Source organism: Nothoprocta perdicaria, unplaced genomic scaffold, assembly GCF_003342845.1.
Source record: "Nothoprocta perdicaria isolate Ctin4 unplaced genomic scaffold, notPer1 scaffold_101, whole genome shotgun sequence".
Taxonomy (NCBI): Eukaryota; Metazoa; Chordata; class Aves; order Tinamiformes; family Tinamidae; genus Nothoprocta; species Nothoprocta perdicaria.
Genome location: NW_020454106.1, coordinates 1,846,371 through 1,872,212, shown reverse-complemented (window position 1 = coordinate 1,872,212; position 25,842 = coordinate 1,846,371). Strand labels below are relative to the sequence as shown.

The following is a 25,842-nucleotide window of genomic DNA, read 5'->3' as shown; positions in this document are numbered from 1 at the left end:
GGATTAAACACACCACATTTTTATGGACTCCCAGAGGACAGCAAGAACCACATCTAAGAATAAATCCTCACTCTAAAACCACCCTTGTCTGATTCCACCCTTACTGCAGCTACTCAAATTCAGAGCAGCTCCCGCATCACACTGAAAACTCCCTGCTCTGGAAACCCAACACAAAATTTGGAAGTGGATTTGGATCATCCCCTGTTAAAATGTTTTGCAATCCAAAACAACGAGGCTGATGCAGGAAACTGAGAAGGTTACRGTCCCTTCCCAAGGGAGCAGGGAGAAAGAGCCACAGCTCAAAGGGCTGCCAAAATCACCTTTGAGACCTGCCACGTTCTCTGTTTCACCTGGTGCTACTGAATGAATCCTGCAGGATGGAATTGAGATCGGGGACATCAGATATTGTGGCTAAATCACACTGAACAGTCCTGCCTAGGCTTTTATTTCCCCATTGCTCACAACAGGATCCATCCAGCAGTGGCTGAAAAAGCAGCAGTTTATTAGCACTTGTTTCCCCCAAAAACACAGCCCCGAAAGTGGCGGGTGGAATCACCCCAAGCCTTTTCCCCCCAAGGGAAGACACTCGCTTTGATAAAACCACTTAACACATGTGAAATCAATAGCAGGCGTTCAGATAAAAGCCTGCACACGGGGGAAGAACTAAATATAACAGATGACAAAGGGAGGGAAATTTGTACAGCCATCACATGAGCAAGTTCCTCTGAATCCAACTTGGGCTCCTTCCCAAGGGCTGCTCCAATGTGATCGCGGGCTGGATCTGAATGTTCGAGGTTATGGGGTTGGACAACCCGTGGTTTTTCTTGGGAGCATCTTTAAAGACGAGGTTGTGCCCCACTGAGCTCTCATCCATGCAAACATATTAGTTGCCATAAAGGAAAAGTAATTCTTATACAGGTTTATGTAKAGATTTTTATAGCATGCACAAAAATAATGGCATTACTGGACCCGAGTAGATAGGACACTGAGGTGAGACCCTCAGTAACACCCTTGATAATGTGTTTAAATTGAGCACTTCAAGGAGACAGTAGAATAGAAAACAATATTTTAAAATATGGTTTGTGGACTAGATATCAAGCAGAACACGGGCTCTAAAACAAACCCCATGAGCAAAAATATCCTCAATGTTACTCCTTCTTGTATCCCCGTCAGGTTTCTGTGATGTTACAAGCACATTTGTATCTCTCAGAATGAGAAATCCTGCATTTCTCCTTCTAAACTAGTGAAAAACTGGATAAAATTAACTTTGCTTGGAGATCAAGTTATTCGACAACATTTTGAAGAGAAATAGGCTGCAAAAATGTCTGTGTGGCTTCATATACAGCCCCCATGCTTTGCTGAGGCCTCATATGGTTGGAGCAGCGGGGAGATAGAAATGGGCTTTGATTTTCCCATTAGCAATTTAATGACTGAATGCTCCCAGAGGAAGAGTCGGGCTGTGCAACTCCAAACACGCAGGTTTCCATTTATTGTTTCGCAGAATGAGAGGAAAATATCCCCTTTCCAAGTATAACACAGGGTTTCAAATGCTGCGTTCGCCTTCCAGGGTTGAAAGGGAAAGAAACGTGCTCAAAACACATGACTTGCAAAAAAACAAAGGAAAAGATGTTGCAGGCATAAAGCTGCATTGTAAGAGATGACTTGAAGGGCTGCCAGCCCCGTGGCTCCTCACAGCTTCTTTGCAAGAAATTTGCATCACAGATCTGAGGAATGCCTCAAATTTGACTTTTGGCTGCCACATACTTGCAAGTGCCATCGTGGTACCAAATGAGACCCTCTTTTGGGAACTCTCAAGATCTTCTGTGGGATTTTTGAAGGCCCTGACACTTCCCAAAGCTCCTTTCAGAAGGCAGGAGTTGATTCCGCTTGTCCAAAATCTAAGGCAGAACTAATAGCAATTAGCAACAAAAATGAGAGCTCTTAACATCCTCACTGAGCTATTTCTTTGTCCTCAAAGGGCACTCATTTTAAGTTCAGTTGTTAGACAATTTTTCTCCAACAACTTAAGAGCATTTAAAGCTGCAATAATGAAGCCTGTCAAAGAAAATGTAATCCTTGGGAGCACAAGTTCACTGGAAAGAAATCCAGGAACAAGTGCAGACCATGCACATGAAACCTAAGAGATCTTCATTAAAAATAATCCTGCTTAGTAAAAGTAACTAGCTTAGAGATTATATTTATCAGTTAGCAATATATAATGAAGTAGGAGTCTTGCAAGTCCAGTGAGCTCATCCATTTCTTCCTTAATGCTTTAAGTTCCTAAAGTTAAGTTTTTAAAAATACCAACTTTTCAAAAAGAGTTGGACTGTTTTGCTTTAAATTTTGCACAAAACTAAAAATTTGAGGCTTTAATTGCTAAGCATGTCTACCAAACTATCACAGCATATGGATACAATTTAAATAAACTCTACATCCAGATTTTATCAACAAACAGCAACATTTTATTCACAACAAACATTTCATTAGGCAGCACTTGGGTTCACAAGCRCGTCTTTCACCTGGCTCTACAGCATTAACTCAGCTCCCCATCCTGTCRGGGGCAGATGATTCACAACTTCAACATTTAAATTTGCACAATACGATTTGAAATGAATTAATGTTTTGAACATTTTTGTTTAGTTACGTTATTTAATGGCAGAAAAGGGCCAGGAGACTTTTGAGGCCTCTTGCACAGTTCCTAGTATAAAGCTTGGGCAAAAAGCAATGTTAATTTATCCAGGGCTGTATCTGTCACAGGAGAACGCAGAGGTTTCCTCTACGAGCACCAGCCCTGCCACGTGTTTTATGGCCCATGAGACAACCTGAGGAGGAGTTTCACTCTGTCTAGCTTCTCACACCTATAGAATGACAGGAGGAGCAGGGAGACTCTGCTCATAAGACCTCATAGCAGCACCCTGACTCACCTGCCCCCAGGCCAGGCCTCCCTTTCTGGATCAGCTCAGGTTTGTGGATGGAGCCACTTGTGCTCCACGGAGCTGCTCTCACACAGCTCGACTTAAATGCAATTGCTGAGAGCCTGAAGAAAGCACACAGAGAGAATCAATTCATTTGCCTTTCATGCATGTGCAATATATTCAGTCTTGCCACCGTGTCCTATTCATATTCAAAATATTAAACCTAGAAAGAGCCCCTAGAGAGTTTAATTGACTTCCTAACACAGCTGCACACTTACGTCCACCACCTTGTTCTTGACTGCAGTAGCTCTTTCTGAAAAAGATTCTTATTCTTGCAAACCAGAGCCCACAGCTTCTCACAATAACACGTTCCAACACCAATCTGCCTGTTAAGAGTTATGCACCATTCCTAATTTGTAATTCCCTGTTTTTTTTAGGCTTTCAAATGCTTCTTGTGATACCTTTCCCTTCTCACAAGGTGACTTYCCTGGTTGGCTGCACTACCCTGCAAGGAAGTTATGCTCTACTTAGAGCACACAAAGCACCTCATAATTTAGGATGGATTCGTATAAAAGACTCAAGAGTGTCAATATCTATCGAGTAAAATAAAGATATCTAAGTAATTAGACAAATAYGTACAGGCAACAGGGATCTATGCACAAAACTTGACATCTTATACTTACTGATAAAATAAACTAAGCATATTCTGCTTTCAAACCTTTACATGAGTTCCCCACATCAGCAAGTGAATTAAAAGAAYGAGGAATCAAGGGCAACTAGAGCCATTCCACACTACAGACAAAACCAGGCAACAGGAGACTATCTGCTTCATATCATGGGAATAAACACTTAATTGGACGATGCTACGAAAGCCCTGGAATGAGAAAAGCTGCAGCAAAAACCACGGGCATGAAACACATGCCAAGAGCCACAGGGAAGGCACAAAACCAAAATGTTTGAGAACTGCTGCTGACACGCAGGGTAAGACAAACCCTAACCAAGACATTCTTCCCAAATTTTCCATTCTTCTCGGAAAACATTCTCCCCAGGAGCATTATGTAGACGCTTAAGAGGTCAATTCCTTAGTTTTGGCAACATCTGGACTATGTACAAACCTCCTAAGCACAGCTTTATGTACCAGCTTGGTGTTACGATGACCCCACAGCATTCTACAACTGGTTGTAAACCACAGGAATAGTAATTCAGCTCATTCAGCTTCCTTAGGAGCAAGTTGAGACAAGAACGTGGTTTCAGCAGGAATGAGAACTGAACTCCCCAGAAGACTGAAAAATCCAAAGAGATTGGCACTTTTCTGCCAATAATCCGTGATGAAGCAGCACAGCAAAAAAAAAAAAAAAAAAAACCTTAAAAAAGGCCTGTGATAACTGATTCCAGAACAATATATATTCTTTTTTTCATTGAAGGAAAGTAAAATTCATTATCTTCCCACTTCTTCAGTTAGGAAATGGCACATCAGCCCCCTAGCAGGGCATTTGCACATACAGAAATCAATTCTGCAGAAATTGGTTCTTGAACTAACACAGGTCTCCAAAAATGAAGATAATACCTTATCAGAAGGTCAGGACTGCTCTCTGCTTCCACCTTTCATAACCTATTTCCTTCCTTTATTAACTTAGTAAACTCAAAGCAAATACTTTAAGACAAGTGAGCCCCTTCTCCTGCCAGCCCTCCCTTTCCCTTGTGAAGGGAAGAAAGATCCAAGTACTCACTGTAGTTCTGCTGAGCATAAAAAAAGGATGAAGCGCTTTTAAAAAAGCCATAGGAGTCCAAAAAATCCTATAGAAAACAGCCACTCTGGAGACTCATTTCATCTCCTAGCTGTGACCAAGCTTTGCCAGGTAACTTCAGGAAAATCATTCACCTTTTCCCACTTTTATTCCCTCAAATCCAAAAATGCACAGACTGCTTAAGAATAATCTCTGCTCACTATATATAGTAAAAGTTCAGCCAAAGACCCGTGTGCTTTTGCATTCACTACATGCAGACAAGTGAGAAAACACAGTTTTCACACAGCAAACACTAAAACAAGGACCACAAGCAGCTCTGATACCTTGTTTATAATGAAAAAAGGGCTTTTTTTTCACATCAGCATCACATAGACACTGTGAAGCTGCTTTACTCTGCCTCCCCTGTCCATGTGCCTAGCAAGAACACATGCATGTTGCTAATACAAGGGATGTATGGCATCCATGCAGTGGACCTGCTCTACATCACTGTACCTACCACCATGGGACAGGTAATAGATTCTGCACCCAGAAAACAACACCAAGGTCACTCACAAAGGAGTTTTTAAAATCACCATTAGGATCCCTTGTCATCTATCAAAGAAATTTCTCAAAAAGTAGGATTTTTAGAAAAGGGAGAGTTACCTTCCCTCCCTCAAGACACAGCAACGTGGTCGGTGCAGCCTTTCTTACAACGCTCAGCACACAGAAACTGCTTCCATGCTGGAGATTTGTGTCAGGACACGCTGCAGCTGCTTGGAATTCAAGGAATAAAATAGAAGTTTCTTTTTTTACGGAGGGACAAAACTCTTACTCTGTACTGCTATTATTGTTCGTTTTACATTGGCTTTCTAAAAGCATCTAACTACAAAGGTCTTCCAATACAATTCTTTAAATCAGAAATGAAAATCTCTTCAGCATTTGTTTCTGTGCAAGATTTTGGGACCTTTCTGAGCCGAGACAAATATGATTATCTYCAAGAAAGGCTTCAGGCTCGTTATGTTTCATTATGTCCCTGTGCAAATATATTCATTTAAAATTAAAAAATTCCTCAAGTGCTTCACTAAAGCTGATAACCTCGGTCACAATCACTGCAAGAGAGCAAAGATTTTTAGGCTATGGCCACTTCATTTACAACACTTCACAAGCCATTGTATATAGATAGGGAAGACAGCGGGAGAAAACCACAAATTATGTTGTAATTAGTTTCTAGCTGGCTCAGAGACACCAGGACCAACTACGCTCTTAAGTGAATTTCTTTTGTGATAAAGATTAACTTCATTTTTCTGCAAGGATGCGTTTCCTCAATACTTCTCCCTGAAGAATCAAGCCCTTTCTAAGCCATTAATCCTGACAGTAAACAAGGATTAATGACTCTATGCGCTTTGGCAACATTTGCAAAACTTGTTAGAGCCAATGAAGTCTGCAGGGTGAAATCTGGCAAAAATTGCAGCAATTACCCAAGGCAAACCTTAAAAGTCTTAATAAATTTTGTCTATCTTCCACAGACATCTTCCTTGCCATGAAACCTGCAAGAAATTGGTCTAGGGGTGGTTATCTGAGCATTTCATTGTCGAGCAAACTGAACACGTCCAAATTACAGCTTCTGCTTTCCAGCACTTTGCTTTATAGTCCTTTATAAACTCTTAAGTATTTTAATATCCATGATTAAATAAGGCTCCTATTCACATTTTAAACATAAGGCTCCCTCTGTATCTACAGCAGCTTTGGGAACCCTTCAAGTCTGGGTCCCCTATCTGCCTGGGACCCRTATTATTATTAAGACACCATGGTAGCCTGRAGAATCACCAGCTAATTTTGAAAARGGCTGATGATCCTCTCAAAATTACCCTGAAACACAGCCAAGATCTTCCCCAAATAACAAGCAATTCAGCAAATTTCAGGATGCCTCCACAGCCCTGCCTGCAAAATCCCGAGATGCTGGATCTTTGCCACGGAAGGAATTTGTTGCATGACACAGGACGAAAACACAAGAGGACACATGTCCTTTCCCCAGTGCTCAGCAAGGCTGAAACCTTTGCCATCCTTCAAAGCTTCTCTGTACAGAGCCCAAAGCAGCCACAGCTAAAATACAAGAGAAATTGTGCAGCACTGGGGCGAAATATTCATCTCAATTTGATGCGAYTTGAGTCCCTTTCTAGCATGAGGTATCAACTAATTTCTCATTTATTGCAGAATTATTTGCAATGAGCACGTGACAACTGTGACTCACTTTCTTATTTCTACATGGATATTTCACTCAGTATTAATCTACCAAAAGATAACGACTTGTATCATGCTAATAACCTCCTGCAAATTAGGTTGCAAATAACTCCTGACATCTCTACTGCCCTGAAAAGCAGCCTGTCTCTCACTTTCAACACACATATTAATTACGGGTAACACCACACAGCTACAGCTCGTACGTACACCAAGGAATACCAGCTTCATTCCTGCATCTCAGGAAGGTGTTTTCCCAATTTTCCCAAATGAGGTGACTCTACCAAAGGACTACCAAGCTGTGAGTTCATTCATGTGCAGAGCTATGTGTACATCACTATTCCAGTGAGGCTGCTATCACCACAACAGCAATTTTAAAAGCCTAAGGGCCCTGTTACATGTGAGGTCTCCCATGCACCGATCCTGAAGTCCTCTAGAAGAGGTGCTGATGCTGATTGCCCAGAAAATTCTCACCCAAGAAACCTGCCCATGGGCTGGAATTGCAGGACAAACTTYGCCTCCTTCCACGCTGCCTAGGACAAGGTGCCAGAGCCACGATCCAGCACCTGCAGTCGYGGTGTAATCGCTGTAATCCTGCCTTGGCTCCACCAACCCAGCAGAAATCCCATCTTGGAGACGCCACAAGGGACTCGCCAGCACCACTTCTGCAACTGAAGTTGTATCAGCAGCAAAGACACATGAGCAGTGACATAAAAACACAATTATTATTGGTTAAAAGCTTCACAGTATCATATCTGCTGTGCAGGCTGCTGTACACAAGGTTTTAGCACCAAGTTACTGCATAACTTTCTTGCTGTTGTGGGTAGCACAGCTATTAAATCAGACAGAGTGTGGGCGGAAGAGGCACTTTTAAGTCTGGGCTGGTACATAAGTGGTTTCAGGGGATTAGTAAAGCAACCAAGTAATTACTTCCTCCCTGAACCCTCCTAATTTCTCCCTTTTCCTCTCCCATGAGATTTGCATACCCTTTTTCTTTTCCTTCCTTTTTCTTTTCTTTTTTTCTTTTTTTTTTTTTTTTTTTTTTAATAAAACCCAAGCATTTTATTTTCCTGCTCGACCCACTATGAAACTCCTTCCTGTGGCACCGTGGCCACAAGTTTTGCAAAGTTATCGTCTTGAGCTGCATTCTTGGGAAGATGCCAACAACCCGATGAAACTCTGATACCAAAGAGCTGGGAAGAGCAGACAGAGAAAAGCCTTTGTATCAGGAAAGACTTTACTGGAAAAACAACAAAATTCATTCGCTATTTTATGGGTTATTTTTAAATCCTTTTGTAAATTTTTTTTTTTTTTTGGGTAAATAATCACATTTGTTACCAAGTAGAGATGAAATATGGAGTGTAAAAACCCTTGAATATTGGTATGAAAAATAAAAAGAGAGTTGAAAGTGCTATTCAGGTAAAAGCTGGGTAGATATCCTGTTTCTTCATTGCATTCATGTGATGAGCACAACAGAGCTACTCCTGAAGAAAAACCAAAATGCTGGCAGAGGCCTTGAACACTGTGAAGGCAGAAAAAAATAGCAATGTGCTTTGGAAACAAGCAGAGAGGTCTCACCTAACACCCTCACACAACCTGCATTAAGTTGTAGGGCTTTTTTAGTCACTACTGCAATATAGGGGCTCAGAGTTGTGGTCTCACCGAGCCACGTGTCCTAGTTAGTCACCAGCAGAAGAAATTGTCTGTTAAAGAAAACCTCTCCAAACAAACAAAATATATATAGTCAAAATCCCCAATCCCCCAAAGCTCTTTCCTTGTCTTTGCCACAAGACCCTCCTGCCTCTCCCTGGAGCTCAGCCCTCTTCCTTTGCATTCATTCAGCAAAAAAAGAAATCACTAGTCAGCCTGATTGCTTTTCTCTTCAAAGGAATGCTCACCAGAGGGTTATGCTTTGCATTTTCCTAGGATGTTTTATGCTTACGAGAGCTGTCATGAGCTTCCCAGTACTAATTAAAGCAACGTTACTTGACATCTATTTYCACAGCACCCAACACCGCGTTGGCCACAACAGCGCACAGGAAGCCAAGGTTGCTCAGTTGAGACTTTGACAAGCTCTGCACCAAAAGAATAAAGACAAAACAAGTTGCTTTAACATAAAATACAATCAGAGGAGAATGGTTTGGGAGCTCTGAATAAAACTAGCATGTCTTTYAGGAGGAAGGCATCAGCATCAAACCTCTGCAGCGTCTTTTCTGCAAGGCCTGACATTCCAGCCCAGAGGGAAGGGTGCAGCGTCGCTGCCCTTGCACGAGCAGATGCCACATTCCTGCAGGCCTAGGTCATGGAAAACACAAAACAAAGATACCTACAAAATGCTGATTGTTGACTTCTCACCAGAAGGTGGGAGGAAACGGTCCCTTTATCTCCTAAGTGTCCACTGCAGGCAAAACGGCCGTGAGAGACTTTTATATTTCAGCAGCTCTTGAGGTAGTGCAATTTTCCCCTTTTACTATAAAAGCTTATAAATAAGTGCATGCAAAAACACTTTCCATTCATTCAGTAGTGTTATTTCCAACTTCTTAAGACTGTAAAGACAGAGGCTGAATGTGGCTTCCCTTAAATGCAAGGGAGCATTARGTGCAAAGCAGCCACCTCCTGACCTTTTCCTTCTCAAATTACCACCTCCACAAAGAATTACAAGTTACTTCCAATTACCTGATGCACACAAGCAACTCCCCTTCTCAAAAATGTTGTCTTGGCACAATGAAAGAATCTCCTTTTCATTCAACAAGACCATAAATAACCTGCAAACCTGACAAAACCTGCCATTTTTTTATACTCTATTCTCTATTACCTAAGGAATTCAGAAAAGTACATATAATATTAGCCATCTATATAGCCTGGCTGTCCATAAAAGCCCATGGCACTACAACTGCCGTCAAAAGCATCAATATTTAACCAGCTTCTCAGGAGAAAAGCAAAGCTCAGGTTTGCACTGCCCTGCTCGACTTTCAACAGTCCCACCAGCTTATTTCCAATCTGCTTGAGGGATATTAATCTGAAATCAGGATTTGATGAAACTGCTCAGCACAGGAGTAGTTTAAGTGAGATAAATAGTTTAACAGATTCCCTTTCCATGTACATTTTCTTAAGTTCTGTTCCTAAAATGAACAAGAACTTACTTGACAGACTTGAAAGCTCAAGAAAGTTGGTAAGTCTCTGCTGACACTCCAAATACCACCCCGTGCTTGGGCCTTATAAGCTGTTCTGAACAGTTTCTATCACCTTCCTTTGATTCAGGGRCTCCAGCCCCTGAAACAATCCTGCAGCAGTATTATTCAATGGCACTGTTACCGCTACATATCCTTACCTTTTAGCTCTGAAATAATAATCCATAAGGTAGAACCACCTCATGTGGCACTAACATCTGCAATATTTATTCAGCATATTTCATAGAACACATAGTACAGAGCCAGAAACCTACAAAACAATCACCACTGAGCCAAATTCCAACAAATTCCTCTTAAAATAATTTGCCTGTTTTAACTTGTAGATTTAACAAGTGGAGAAAACATCTCTAACACAGCAATCTTCCCACAGCTTAAGCAGCCCAGTACTCTAAGCCTCAGATACAAACTAATTTAAAACACCTAAACAGTCTCTGAAAATTGCTACAAATGATTAAATAGAAACTATATTGAATTCCGTGATTTGAATGTTCACTGTTTTAGCTCGTGTGCTACACAAGAGTGTTTTTTTATTATTATTATTTTTTTACAGCTCTGGGAACTGACTTACCGACAATACCCATTGCAAGGAGAGGGGACTAACAAATGACACTGTGGTTGCAGCAAAAGTCCCCTTTGCTGATAACTCCCAAGCAGAAACGGCAGCCAACTCGTGACAAAGCTGCACGAAGGCCAGGCTGCTTAGCAACTATCACCCCACAAAGCAAAACCCTGCCTGGGAGCAGGGTGACAGCGTTAAGGATACTCCGTAGCTTGACACGAGATAACAAACATTAAGAGAAACCTTCAGGGGAAAATTCAAGTCGTGGGTACTTTGCAAGGGGTAGATTTTTAAGAAGAAAAATCACCAGAACTTGAGGATCTAAGATATGGAAGTTTAGGGTTATACCTCAGATCACATGACATGTGGACAACATTAAGTTAATTCTTCGCTTAATAGCTTTCTTGATCACAGATTCTGTCAGATCAGCAACCAGATTATAAACAGACTGCTCTCATTTTCAACCACAGTGGCCAAGGACACTGCAAAGTGTGCTTGAAGACAATATGGCCCTTGTTAAAAGTGGTTTTCATGTATGTGATGGGTGCACATTTCAACAGGTAACCCTGCTTTGCTATGGCCACATTAGCCATAACCAAAGTACGAGTGAATAGGTGTGACCAATATAGGGCAGGAAAGAAATAATCCTCTTAAAAAAAATAATTAAAAATGTAAGAAATTCCCCTCCTTGTGCAGAATAGCACTTCACAGGACCAGTGGCTCAGGAGCTGCACAGTAACAGAGCCTGGGGTGTTAGTTCTTAGGCCTGCTGCCCTGCAGACCATCTCTCTTCTTTGCCTATCCCAACTCCTCTGTGGCTTCAAAACTCTCTAGGACACAAACAAATGTCCTTCAAGCTTCTAAGCAGGAACAGGTTTCCTGGAGAGCCCAGGAACTCTAAAGTTTTTATACATACAACATTTATATCCAAAGACATGTTTCAATCACTTCGGTATCCCARTGAGTACATGAGGCTGCTCCATCATCTAGGACAAATATAAACAATAAACTCTTCTTATAATAGACTTCAAAAGCGATGGGTTTTCTAATATTTATAAAATAGATTCTAAGGCATCTATYCAGTCACTGAAATGGTTGTCAGTTTTAAAAGCTAAGGCTTAAATGTGCTTCCCCCACCCACACAAGTCAAGACTAAACAGCAGGCCAGCAGCACCACTTATTTGGAGGAATACAACAGAAACGTTCGCCGTGCTGCAGAACCACGTCACGCTCGAAGCAAAAGTTGCATGCACACATGCAAGGAGCAAAGCTGCCAGCACAAGAAAGTCTTGCAGCTCTTTCTGCAAACGTTTTGCCAGTTATTTCCTGTGAGTTGCTTTGCACTCACAGAACAGCAGCTCAGCTGATGAGGGAGGCCGGCAATTCCCCTCTCCTGGATGTCACTATCAGTCTTGGGAATACAGCCGTGCTCCCTCCATCCCCCTCAACTGCCTGGAACATTTCTGCGTGACAAAACATTGCCCAGATCTGATCTCCGTAAGACAAAGCTCAACTAACATCCAATCTGCACATTTTCATTCTCAAAGCTTTCGCTCTTACTAATGAACCTGTGCCATGCAGCAAACATCTCCCCCCAGCATAACGAGGGACACGCAGCCAATTACTGCCCAACATCAGGCAGCTCTTTGAGCAGCTCTTACCTACAATCAGGCAGGATCCTGGCGTATTTTCAAGAAAAGCTGTATATTTTTTCAGCATTATCAGTTATTGTCTTTCACCTTTTTCCTGTGTCAAAGAGTTCTACAGATTAAATCCATATACAGCATTGCCATATATTTTCTCATTTTCTGATTGCATCTTAGGAAAGAATGGGGAAAATAAGTGAAGTCTGTCCCCCTATGTATTCCTCCTATCATCTATTATTTTTAAAAGCAGTAGCGTTCCCCGCYACTTCTAAGGATAAGTTTTTCCAGGCCATATTTATATACACATAAGAACACATGTATAATGTTAGCATTTCCTCCCCTAGAATATATGAGAGCTGATTAACTGTACAAAACTAGTCATATATTATAAAATGKACAAATAGTATCGTGGTATTTTCAATTTCAGTTAATCCTTCCTTTAATTGCAGTTTTGACTTATCATTCCATATATATAATATATATATATTTTACTGAACTGCGCAAGAGAGATGCTGCTTCCCCTCACACAGGGATAATGTATTTTCAATGGGTCAAAGCAAGTTCCTCACTGTTTAGTGTGCAATGTCACCAGCCAACACACTACCTATATTTAWAGCTTTAATAATTATTTTTATAACTCTGCATCCAGACTTTCAGTAATGAAGCTATTTTAATTAGAAGTTATACATTTCTATTATTATTTACACTCTCAACACTCCAAAACTTTATGCAACATCATTCGGCCTTTGAGACTCCTTGATAATTATTTTCCAGCACTACTTTTGTCCCCTCAATACTCAATCTTTAACAACATTCTGTCTTGCTCTTAGTCTGCATTTCTTCAAGAGAATTCTTCAGCTTTCCAAGATAAGAAAACATTAATCCAAAGACAAACTATGGCAAGATTTTCCTGGGTTGTCTACATCAACCAAAATGCTGCTTGAAGCCTGTAATTCCTGCAATTTTTCCCCCTACTTAGTGCATAAGAACATTTTTTTTCTGTTGTGTCCTACTGAATTGTGAGCAATGGCTTYATCCTTCAACAACTTATAATTTCACTTAGTTAAATCTTTCTCTTTGAGAGTATTGCTGATAAATAATAAGCAATAAATACCTTGAGAGTAAATCATGTATTTTTTATGTTAATAATGATACTTAGTTATGGAAATAGCTKCTTCTAAGCACTAATCATGCAGACATTGCAATAGCTGAAAAAGAAACAYATAGCCTGGTTTGACACACTTGCTAACCTCAATCAGCCACACTTGTTTCCTTCAACAGTTTTTACCATATGCCAGGCTTTGCAATCCCTCTGTTCTGTAGCACTTACAAACCACAAATTTTGACAAAAAGTACACAGAAGTCAGAGCTTCTTTCATTTTTAAGCATAATCTCTTAATAAAAAAGCTCAAAACTAGTTTACTCTGCAGCGTTATTACTTGCTTTACTTTAAAGTATCCCTGCTTATTCACAGACCTGGGTTAAACTACAATCTGATTTCTTGCAGTGTATCAGTTACACACCAATTAGAGTCGTGCCTACAGGATGAAATAACATCCATAGAAGAAAAATCCCTTTTCTGAAGCCCAAAAAAACCCAGTATTTTTCATGGGTCTTCTCTGGGAGATGTAAAATGACAGCACAAATAAATTGATAAGAAAAATATTGGGACAAGCTTTATAGTCTACAGTAAGTACAGTCTACTCAGAGATTTTTCAAAACTCATTCTTAAACTCATTTTGATTATTACGTAGGACTTATCTATTCTTTTCAATCAAAATGAGTTCACACCCTCTTCCAAGCCCTAACCACCAAGTAATAGGGTTATGAGTAACCTGCAGCACAGTTAATCCTGGTTGATAAAGAAACTTTAACCCTGACCTTTGCAACAGAAAAACRGACAACTATATAAAGAAAACGGAAGCAGACAAGCCAGGCTAATGATATCCCTCATTTACGCTGAATCCCTTAAAGCTGGCACGCCCTTGAATACGGAAAAGGGGAGATTTTGACCTAAAAGGACTGTAAGGAGAAACCTGAGATAAAGAAAACTCAATTGATCTACTGTACACGATTGGATTGCAGGAATCTGCAGAGCACTAAGGAGGATGCTCAATAAAACAACTGGCTGCCTTGCCTCTTGGGAAAGGTCATTCCTTGGCTAAGAAATACTAAGGGGAGGATGTAATACTTGTGAAGTTGTATAAAAATAAACTTTCTTGAGACTAAGYCTTTTACATTATTTATTAGGCCTCAAGTTGCCGGAGAAATGAGCAAATATTATATTCAGGTTGTAGGTGTAGGGGGAATGGATGCTGAGCAGCTGTCACCTCAATTTTCAAGGGTTTTTAAAATTTTGAATGCAGAATTGGGCACAGGCAGTTTCAATGGCAGTTATGTCAGCTGAATTCCTCTATCTCCAAAAGTCAAGTCCCCAAAATTTCAAGCTAGGTATGTGTAAAAGTATGAAGTCATCTTCATCTTCACTGAAGATGGTGAAATCTTCTGGGTTTACGTGCATTCATTCCTCAAGGTCGCATGGGAAATCAGAGGTAGAGGTAGGTATACTGGTAAGAAACCCCAAAAAMCACTTATTTAATAGAGACACAAAGGAGAAGAGTATCTCAGATATTTGCAGTTTTAACTGTGCTGAAGGGAAGGAGTTTTTGAAAATAATATAGAGCTCTTTGGCCTTCAAGGACCACCTTGCACAGATAGGACAGATATGTGACAACTCTGTGAACGAGGCTAACTGGCACATTAAACCATTAATTTAAACCCACCTATCACCCAAGCTTCATTTTCACCACAGAGGATGAAAGAAGGAAAACATGCATTTTTCCAAAACTCATAGGTGGTTTTTCCAAACGTCATTGCCTGCCGAAATGAGGCTGCATCACATCAAGTGGAAATGGGGCTGATCAGATCTCTMGTTTTAAAATTCTTTCCCCAGTTCCCAAATTGATCCTAGCACCTTAGTGAGAAAGGTAGGCAACTTCTTAGGATTTTCCAACTCATCCTGCTTTGCAAGCATCTAAAGAGTTTATCCACAATAAAGTATTTTATTTTTCCTTTCTCTTTGGAAATAAAGCACTCTTAGATTTGTCAGAATTCTTTCAGCTCATTCCGAGCAAGTCTAAAAGTCAAAATGAATGATTTCACAGCACAAGGCAAAGTTACTGACCACAGACATAGAAAAACAAACAAAAGCAAAAACTAAAAAAAAAAAAAAAGACCAGAAAAGAGTAAAACTAATCTTTTCCTTGAGCTCATATTTAAGATTCCTTTGACTTCACAAAGCGAATTCAACATCCTCCGATCTCCAGGCTGTTACATTGCAGATAGGTGAATTTTTAGGAGACTTCAAGAGCCTCCACTTCTCTCTCTTCAATTACTCAGGCCATACCAGTTTATTAGTTGGCTCCTGAGGTTAACAAGGGCAGTTGTGAAAAAGCAATGAAGTTTTCTTCAGGCTGGGATGCTGCTTTCTCACACCAGGCTCACTGTCTGKTCTGGGCAGCCAGCTCGAGTGCCACCTAATTCCTCCCTGGCCAGGGGGTGCAATTTGCATTACGAATTCTCTCGTGGCTGACGTATGAACGTTTCTTAAGTGTATATTAGTGAGTACAAACTATGCGGCATTTCATTAGTTCTCAGGCTCCAGGGAAACTATGAATAGTATATTCTTACTACAGGTGGCTGACGTGTCATTTGAGTATTTCGTTTCCCTGCCATTTTTAGCAGTTTGACACGCTCAAGTTAGCACAGATCCTCAGGAACTAAACAGAAACAACACACTGCAGTTCAGCATCTCTTTGCTTTTCCATTTAACACTGCTGGGAGGTTGAGCTGGTTAACAGATCAGATAAAAAATGCTTTTACTTACCAGTAATGTATAGTGCAGTTTTGCATGACAAAACTAACAGATTTAACTAACATTTAAACAAAGTTCTCAGTGTATTTAACTAGATTCCAACCTTCTGTAAAACTTCTTCTCTGCCTTTTTTTTTTCCAAAAAGAGTAGATCATAATTGTATTTCTCCAGTATTGGTTTTTTTTTGCCTTTTCTTGCTGCCCTGTGTTTTTTTAATGCATATATTTTTCCATTTCCTCCCTTTGCAGACAAGGGAAAAAATAACTAGTCACAACTCTAACTGTATTMATCATTACAAGCCTTTTCACATCCCACTCTAGAAAGTTAAAAGATCTACACCATCTCCTACATAAACAGGCCACCCTTCTAGGGATCTTTAAATTATGTAACACCCTACTAGCAAGCTACTCCTATAGCTGTAGCTCTTTTCTTTTCCTTCTTACACACCAAATACAAGACCCTAGTGAGAAAATAGCTTTGCAGTGAAATCGGTCTTCACAATGACAACCTGTGCCCTGATCAAATTATTTTGCAGATTTAAATCTTTTCTGACCCATAATACCACATGAGAAGAAATTAAAGAGTCGACACATAATGCTCACTTTAAAATGCAGTAAGCACAAGATTTTCAAAGCATCTTCCCAGCATGGTAAAGATCAGCCTTGTTTTATAGCTGATGTGAACTAAATTGCAAGAGGAATATGGGGTTTTTTTTTGTTTTGTTTTGCTTTCAAATGAAAGCCCTCTAGCAAAGTCTGCATTTCTCAGTAGTTAGCCTCATTTATAATTTATGAGGGCTGACCTCCCTGATCCAAAAACCTTACCTGGCATCTCCTTTTGAGAGGTTGGTGTTTACAGGATGGAGAACAACCTTGTTTGCATCCACATCCACCACACATTTTGTATGCAGATCGAGCTCTATAAAGAAATGAGAAGAGTGTCAAGCGCCRCTCCCGAAAGCACGAGGACCATATACCCCTTTACCTCCTCCAGACACCAAATTTATTCATRCAGCCCGACAGCCACCCATCAGCTGCAGAATAGAAACAGGACTGTTGCCAAACTCYACTTCCAGAGGCACTTTGCTGGGATGGATTTGGTCCAGCTTTAAGGCAGCAGCTCTTTTCAGAGCAAGAAAGAGCACTCAGGCCTTCCCGACAGTATGAAATTCCTTCTGAGGAAGGAGCCATTAGGCACAGTGCTACTTTGACAGCTCTTCTTATTGCTGTCTCAAAGCCTGGGCTGCTCGCAGGGAAAACTGCCCCTACCATCTGCAGCACATTTTCGTGGCCACTGGAGTGATGCTGCAACTTGCCACGGCAGCTGCCAGTGCCAAGGCACCTGCTCAGTGAAATTCAAGTCCCTCCAAAACCAATTCAGGTGTGAGCGCATAGGAAAGGGCTTATTCTTTCCCACAGTTTTCTGGGAAGCTCTTCCAACTTGACACTAAGGAGTGGGATACACTGCATGAGCAACAGGAACATTCGGAATATATGAGAATCCTCAGCAGCAGAGGTGGGGCAAAGAAAATAAAAGCTCTGGCTAATGCTGACAACCATCCAAGTTGACACCCAGTGACAAAGTGAGTCAGATATTGGAAAAAATGGGAAAAAGCAAACAGCCATTCCCAATTAAAGTTACTGCCTGTACACGTAGGGGTCTAGACGCAAGCAGCCCTTGCCAATCCCTGCTCTTRTGGCCTGGGAAGTGCACGTGAAGGCCGATACCTACGTACACGAGACACTAATCGCGCCGGGACAAAGCTTTCGCACGCTGTGATGATGAGGAGCTCCTCAGAATAACCTCCACACGGTGTCTGACACCACAGCTGAATCACCAAAACATGCCCATGCCTAATCATATTAATTGTAATCCTTGGCCTCCTTCATCTCTGATCTTCCCGTGTCTGTCACCTCTGCTTGCTCCTTCACCTTGCAGCACCTTGACAAACTGCTGCTCTTCCTGGCAGAACCACAGAGTTTAATTTACTGCATGGCACCCTACAGGCTTAAAAAATAAATAAATTAAATAAACAATAAGAGGAAGTTTCTCTGGCCTTTTTTTGGAAAAAAAATTTGTAGGTCACTCACTGTTTTAAACACAACAAAGCAAGTCAAAGCTCAAGATTACTGCCCACAGCAAGCAGTCACATGAAGCTGAAATCCTCCTGAACAAAACTACTGCTCTGTTATTAAAGTGTGCTTTTGCAGAAGGAACGGACAGACAAGTTTCAGAGGCTGGTGTTTATTTTAATTCCTCTCCACACCCCGAAAACCAATTTACCTATCATTAATATGCAACGCATGCTTGCTTAGATGAAATCATATTCTTCGTACTTCCCAGATCTGACAAGCCACTTTATCTTGGCCGGGCTGGTTAGTGATTAACACCCTGCATTGCAGTGACCTGCTTTTCTTTAACTATGGAAGATTTTTATGTTCTACCTCCCTTATGCAAAGCATGAGCTGTGTTCACCCTGTTTACAAGCAGTACAGTCTGTGTCACATCTTTGAGTCAATCCTCCACCTTCAGCTTTTGAGAATATTGGTTGCTCACCTTCCACCACTTCTGTGCTCATCGAGCTCTGCTGAAGTCWCTTGAAGCTCCTTCAATGGCAGAGATCCTCTCAGCATTAAAAAATAGATGTGTTTGGGCACTTTCATGAGATAAATTGGCCTGATGAAAGTTCTCAAGAGCAGTAAAGAGARTGCAAAGTTGAGAACAGACCTTGCATGTCTGGGGATAGCGGAGGGAGGGTGGAAGAGCAAGGCTGTCTCCTGGCCAAAGCAACCCCAGCTCATTGTGTCTCATGAAACAGGCCACAAGAACCTTTTACACTGAATCTCTCAGCTGGGATATCCATCTAGAAGGCATTAAAGTGATATATCCCAGTTTCCTGGGAAAGAAAACATACCTGGCAGCTCGCATTTCATCCTAAAAATAGTTCAATAGTTCGGTTTTAATAGCACATCATACGCTTTCTGCCAATGTTGGCTCCATGACAAACCACGCTCTTTGGCTGACTTCTGTTTTCTCTAATGCTTCAGGTAGAGTTTGGAGATGAATTGTACATTAGCCACAACTGAAAATCCTATCACCGTAATTTCCACCTCATTAAGTTTTTAGTGGTATTAAAGCTGGTGAGCCTCATAGACAAATTATCTTCCTGCTCCTTTGGATACAGTCACACTCCACCCGCACTTTCACTCGTTTCAGCATCTCCTGGGTAGGCAGAGCTGCCCCAGATGACAAACAAAATTGTGATACATCAAGGTAAGAAGATAAACATGCAGAGTCCAAAAATATCAATTAGTGCATCCTGCAGCAAAGACTAATTTAAGAGAAGTGAAAAGATGACAGAAGTGACTGGCACAGTCAAACTATGGGGGTTACCTCAAATCTTGTAGCTTGACTTTTTCATTATATCAACTAGATTTAAAATCACACCTATTATTATTAAGCTGCTTCCATTTTCAGCCATCATGAAGCAAGTACAATCAACGACTCCTTTGCTTCATCAAATCAGGCAGCTAATCAGCTAATTGCTTTTGGAAAAATTAAAACTCCAACTCCCATTATCTCAAGAAGCATCTATTGCAGAAAATGAAAGCCTCGTTCAGAGCTTCAGAGCAAGAGAACCGAGACATCCGTAACAAAAACGTAGCATATACCTTAGTCATTCTTCCAAATTTATATTTCATAGCAAATTTATATTTCACAGCTGTAGAAGCCAGCAAAGCTGTTGGGTCACATGTGTGCAAGCTACTCACAGGCAATCTCCAGGCTGACTTTTCATTTAACTTGTCAAACTGGAAGCTGGGCAAGGAGGGAGGCCACAGCGCTGATCATTTCTTTTGATTGCTCAACACCTCACAAAAGAGGAATTCTTCTAAAATGATAAAAACCGAAGTCAAGATCTTAGCTGCAACTGTGTTTGTGTCCACCATGGGCATGCAATAAAGTAGCTTAACAAAAATACCTGAGCAGCTACGCAGGGAAATGGAGGTTTTTCAGACAGTCATAAAAAGTCACCACACCTTTAATGCTGCTGTGTTTCAGGACCAAACAGAATGACGCAGCTGATAGGCTTTACACAGCAGCTTGAAATAATCTTTAAATGAAAGATAAACTCGTCTACAATTAAACTGTTAGTCAGTCCATAGCATCGTACCAGCCTTCAGACCAACAACCAGGGTAACTCAAATATTTGTTTCAATGCTGTTACCCTTCCATATGATCCTCTTCATATGCTTTCACATTTTATATGCTGACTTAAGAGAAAACATCTCCCGTTTCATCCGGAACCTTTATTTCCACATAATCTTTTTCCTCAGCTTTCAATTAAAGCTCTTCTTTCTGATGGGTGAGTTTTTTAGCCCTTTCAAGTGCTATTTGAGCACAAATCCCACCCACACAAAGATGGGAATCTGGTGTTATCTCACTGCCCAAACAACATTTTGTGGTGGTTTTTCTCCTTCTCCCAAGAGAGAAAGGTGGTTTTGTCCTTCTCCCTCCTCCTTCTACCAGGTCAAGGCAGCTGCACTGATATCTAAGGTACATTTGGAGAGGAGGACATTAACTTAGATGGTCAGTTTAGATTCTCAGTTCCAAAAAAAGCTGACTGAGGTGTATTAAAAACATATAGAAAGTGAGAGTTTCAAGTGAATCTATCAAGCCCACAAGTCAAATTGGCCACAAATACAGAGGCTTGAAATGATCTCCTGTAACAACTGAGAGAACAGAAATGTTATATTTTAAATTGCCAAAAAAAWTTTTTTTGGAGATTAGTACTTCAGAACACTGTGGCATTACCTACTGCGTGGCAGCTTTGAAGTTGCATGGAAAAAGAAAGTCCCCTCAGCTTCTTGAGCTTTTCTCAGCTTGAAAAGGCAATTAGCAGGAGCACTGAGAAATGTTTAAACATTATTTCAAAAATATTTGAAGGCTTATTTATCACACATGGATTAAAGGAACACCAAGTTAAAAAAAAATGGCTTTTTTGTTTTGTTTTTTTTTTTAATAATAATATTTAAAAATATAGAAGCAAGTTCAAATAGAACAAGTCCTCAGGTCTCCCTGCCAATGTTTGTTGCTTTAAAATGACTTTTCTCTTTACCCTTTGCTATACAGAAGCCAAAACAAACAAAGGGAAAACTGACTGTACAAGAGCAAGTGAAACTTATACCTAAATGACAATGCTAAGAAGTAAAGCTTAAGGGAAAAAAAACACAGTGAGAGCAATAAAATTTTCGGGGCATTAATTTAAAGTCATGGTAACTTCAACATCCTGGACAAAAATAGAGTCATTTSGTTTCTTCAATCTACCAACACGTAGTCTAAGTAGGCATCTCGCAAGCCTCCCTGCTACACATAAACTGTGCAAATATCATTCATGAAATTTTCAGTTTGCAGCAATTAAAGACCATTAAATATGCATGAGAGCATCTGGAAGGGCACACAACACTCATCTGGATGATGAAGTGCAAGGCAGCACAACCTCCCGCGCAAGCTGAACACAGCAAGCTCGCCTCAACTGTTAACACTCCGTTGCCCAACACGTCCAAAGTTTATTCTGTCCTCTGCTGTTTCGTTTATTGCAAGAGGAGAGGTTGGCAAATGGCTTTGGTGAAGGCAGGCTGGGTTTCTGAACCTTCCTGACTTGCCATTGCTTCCGTGTGCTTATAAATGAGTCAATGCAGGAGCTTCCTGATGCAGCACGGAGCTCTGAGGAGTCTCGATGCACAAGCAAAGCTGCTTTGGGCCAGGCTTCAAAGCCAACAGGAATGAAACACAATCATGTTTGCTCTGTCACTGACAACCCTAAAGCCAAGGCAGGCCTGTTCACCGTGGGTGCATTGGATCTTTTGTTGACTTTGGGAAGATGAAGCAAGCGTGAAACCAGAGCAGCAAGGTAAGCTCACACACGGCACTTCAGGCTAGCTCTGAAGATGTAATTAGCACAATAGTTTGTAATTAGCACAACTGTTTGCTTGTGTGGCCTCCACATTTGATTGGCAGCCGTGCAGGTTCCCCAGCAGTCAGGAACGAGCTCGTAACACCTCAAGATGCTTAAAATACAATTGCATCACTGAGGAATGCGAGGCGAAACACCTCGACAAGCTCAGAAAAAAATAGGGCAGAAAATAAGGGCCTAACACAGCAGTCAGTAAATACCAAAGCAACTTCTTCCTTACAAGTACCTGCAGCCATTCAAACATGCCATTACAGGCAATATAGATATTTAAACTGGAACTCTTTGGTCCTTAATGGCACAACCAGGGGAACAGTTTAAGTTGCCCCAGGAGTTTAAGCTGGCTGAAAGMATCAGGCTGTTCTCTTGAGTGCAAATCAACCTTCTTTTGTCTCAMTGAAAATCTTTTACTTGAAGTTATGCTACACTAAATTCATGCCAAGGCACTAAAGAAACATATGGACTCTGATATATTGCACTTACGGGTATAGAGCAGCACCACCTGCAACCACAACACTCACTGAGACCAACCTTAATTAAGAAGCTGCTTTTGCTTTGCTTCATGGCGACATCAGAGCTCTGTACAGCATTTATAGATAACATATAACAAATATCTGATAAGGGAAATCAAACACTGACAATATACATAAAAAGAAATCCACAAAAAATAAGGTAAAGCTACAAGAGCTTCTTCTCACTATTAGAAACTAGTATTTTCAGCTTAGCTCATAGATTTCCTCCTCAAATGACCCTGAAGCAGAACCCTCAATACTACCACCTTCAAATGCAAGTACTATAAATAACTATTTAATACAGAAATCCTTTCAACTTGCATGCAAAAGAACCTATTATACTTTTATAAGCTGTATAAATTCGTAATAGTTAAACACACCACTATTATTAACCTAGTAAACCTTTGCCTTAAGAAATTCATAATTCAAACCCTAAAGACAACCACCACCACCACAAGTAAACACTAAGAATACTTTAAAGGTTAAATTTCTACAGTTGTAGCCATCTGACAGGTTTGCAATTTTAAGCCCTTTGGTGCAGAAGAAAGGAAAGAACATTACTCATGATCCTGAAGAAATACTTGCTTCAGGTCCAGAGACCCAGATTTTCACGTAATGTTATTTAAAAACAAAGCACTTATTAAAGAGCTTCCAAGAAAGCCGCCTCTTGCCTCAAAGCCTACTAAAAATGCAAAGCCGCACAAGTTTTACAGCCAGATAATTCTTAAGGAAGTCATTAAYGCAATTTCTTAAACATAACATTAAYTCAGCATTATATTCACAACTCTAAATTCTAGGAGTGTCAGAAATTTGTATAGAGTTAYAAGGTGTTCAGAACTTAGCAAAACACGTGGACTGAGACAAATAACCTGCCTAAAAATTACAATTCCAAGGCTACGTTTCAGGGAACGTAAGGGACTTTGATCTTTCAGGCTGGACTTACATAGACTCAATCAGCACTCACAAAATGCAAAATGCTCTATAGTCACTGAGCGGGTCTTACAAATAGGTGCAGTGCTCTAAATCTAGAGTCTTCCAAGTTTTTTCCATCCCCTTCTTTATTTCCATCGCTTCTTCCTCACAGGGTTTTCCGYTGAATTCAGCCCCTACCTGCAAACAAGCTGGAGACCAGAGAGTGGCTGGTAGGATATTTGCCAAGAGGGAGAGGTGCCTTATTCACCCGGGGACATTCAAAATTTGACTGGAGCAAAAGGCCTGATGTGACCTTGAATTACTGAACTTGAATTATTATGGATATATGTGGAATTATGGAATGCAGTTCCATAATCCCAAAACGAAAGAGCCCAAGGCAACCAGGAAGTGTCCAGGTCACGGCCAAGGAAATGAGCTGTGATGAGAAAAGAGACACCTCAAGTTTGGGAGGGCTGCTGTGCAAAATGTGACAACCCACAGATTCGAACTTGGGTCAAAATGTCCTCAGTTACTTCAAMCCACAGGCTCTAAGGGCATCAGCCCCATCTGTTCTGTTTTGGGTGTGGGACCTCCTATGAGCTTGGCTTGACACCCCTCTGCTTTTATTTCAGACGATCTGGAAATGCCTTATTTAACAAGCTTACATTCCCCCTTCCCTTGCTTAATGAAATAATTTAAAGGGTTGTTTAGTTGCAGGCCTTGTAGAAAAATAGCAGGGGTTGTTGTTCTCCTCCCTTTGGGGTGAGCTATTAAACTGCCTCCACTTTATCCCCTCTTCCCAAAGGAATTATTGGCATACCTCTGTGGGAAAAGAGAAAGAAAAAAAAACTTGGACTTTTGCCTTCTTCTTTACCTCCTCGCTCCCTGCCAATGTTTCCCTTTTCATACTCGCTTCCTCATAATCCCAGGCAAGTTTTTCTAATTAAGCAGCATAATAAACATTAAAACAGATGCTCAGACCACGGTATGATTAACGTAACCCTGAGGCAAGTTTCACTGAGGAGAAAAAAAAAAAAAAAAGAAAAAAAAAAGAAGAAAAAAAACGAAGCTTTGCCTGTCAATTCTCACATCCTCTTCCATGTTTTCTTGTCTGTTTTGTCCTTACAAAACCCCTGTGAACTTATGTCCCACTTCTGTCGCCACAGAGAAGTGAGGGCTTGTGGCGTACAGGGGAAGGAAAAGAGGGAAAATAAGAGAAAACGGAGGATTTATCCTTTTTTTTTTTTTTTAAACCCTCCCATAAAAATAAACAGAGCAGGAAGGAGGAAGAGTCCTACCCTTGTGAGGAGGAGGAGGGGGGACTGGGCACTGCCTGGCTGTAAAACAGGTGCAAGAGGGGTGGAAAGAAGGAAAAAGAAAAAGAAAAAGAAAAGGAAAAAGAAAAGGAAAAAGGAAAAAGGAAAAAGAAAAAGAAAAAGAAAAAGAAAAAGAAAAAGAAAAAGAAAAAGAAAAAGAAGGAATGGGGGAAAGCTGAGGGGAAAAGGGGTCAGTGGGGAGGAATGGGGGGGCGCAGGCAGCTGCTTCCTGAGGGGCAGCGCAGCCCCCCCTCCCGCGCTCACACCCACACATACACACATATAGATTCTATACATTCCCATTATCTCCGCACAGCCGCGCGCTGCCCCGCAGCGCCCGCGCTCCCCACCTCGGGCCCGCCGCTCTCCCCTCACGYCGCCCTCTGCCCCTCAACGGCCGCGGCGGGAAAGGGGAGGGGGCGCGCGCGGCGCTCACCTCGCCGGTTCATGGGGCGGACCCGCACCGCCACCTTCACTTTGGAGTCCCCCATCGCGCCTGCCTTTCCCCCCGCGCTCGCTCCTTCGTCCCTCCTCGGCTTCCGTCTAGGGAGGAGGGAGGGAAAGGAGCGAGGAGGCGGTGGCGGGGACAGCCGGCAGCGCGGGGAGGAGCGCGCTGTGGAAGGGGGGGTGGAGGGACTACGGCCCCCGGCGTGCACCGCGGCGGTTCGCCCCGCGGCCGCCAGGGGGTGGTGCTGCGCGGTGCGTGCCGGGAGTTGTAGTTCTGCCCGCCCCTCGGGGGGAGGAGGGCATGCTGGGAGGTGTAGTCCTGTAGGAAAGGGATGGCGTGTCCCAAAATGCTGCTTTTTGGGATGTGTTGGGTGTTCAGGGTTAGGGTGGCGCTCAGGACCTCCTGCCAGCAGTGACTTACTTTGCCACTCAGCCCCTAACCCACCCGTGTGGYCCCAGAAGCGGTTGTTCCTCCTCCCATCTTGGGCCAAATACAATACAAATAAATCAAAATACATCAAAAATTTATTCTGA

At 41.6% G+C, this 25,842-nt stretch overlaps 1 protein-coding gene across 1 annotated transcript in view; it reads right to left on the bottom strand.

The window, feature by feature from the left end:
* Positions 1-25,352, bottom strand: part of KIF13B (kinesin family member 13B) — a 93,977-nt gene extending 68,625 nt beyond the window's left edge. Inside the window, exons 1-2 of the mRNA XM_026040895.1 lie at positions 25,298-25,352; positions 16,975-17,068 (exon numbers count right to left, since the gene is read on the bottom strand). Of these exons, the coding sequence (XP_025896680.1) occupies positions 16,975-17,068; positions 25,298-25,352 (149 nt within the window). The remainder of the gene's footprint in view (positions 1-16,974; positions 17,069-25,297) is intronic.
* Between the last annotated feature and the right edge of the window lie 490 nt (positions 25,353-25,842).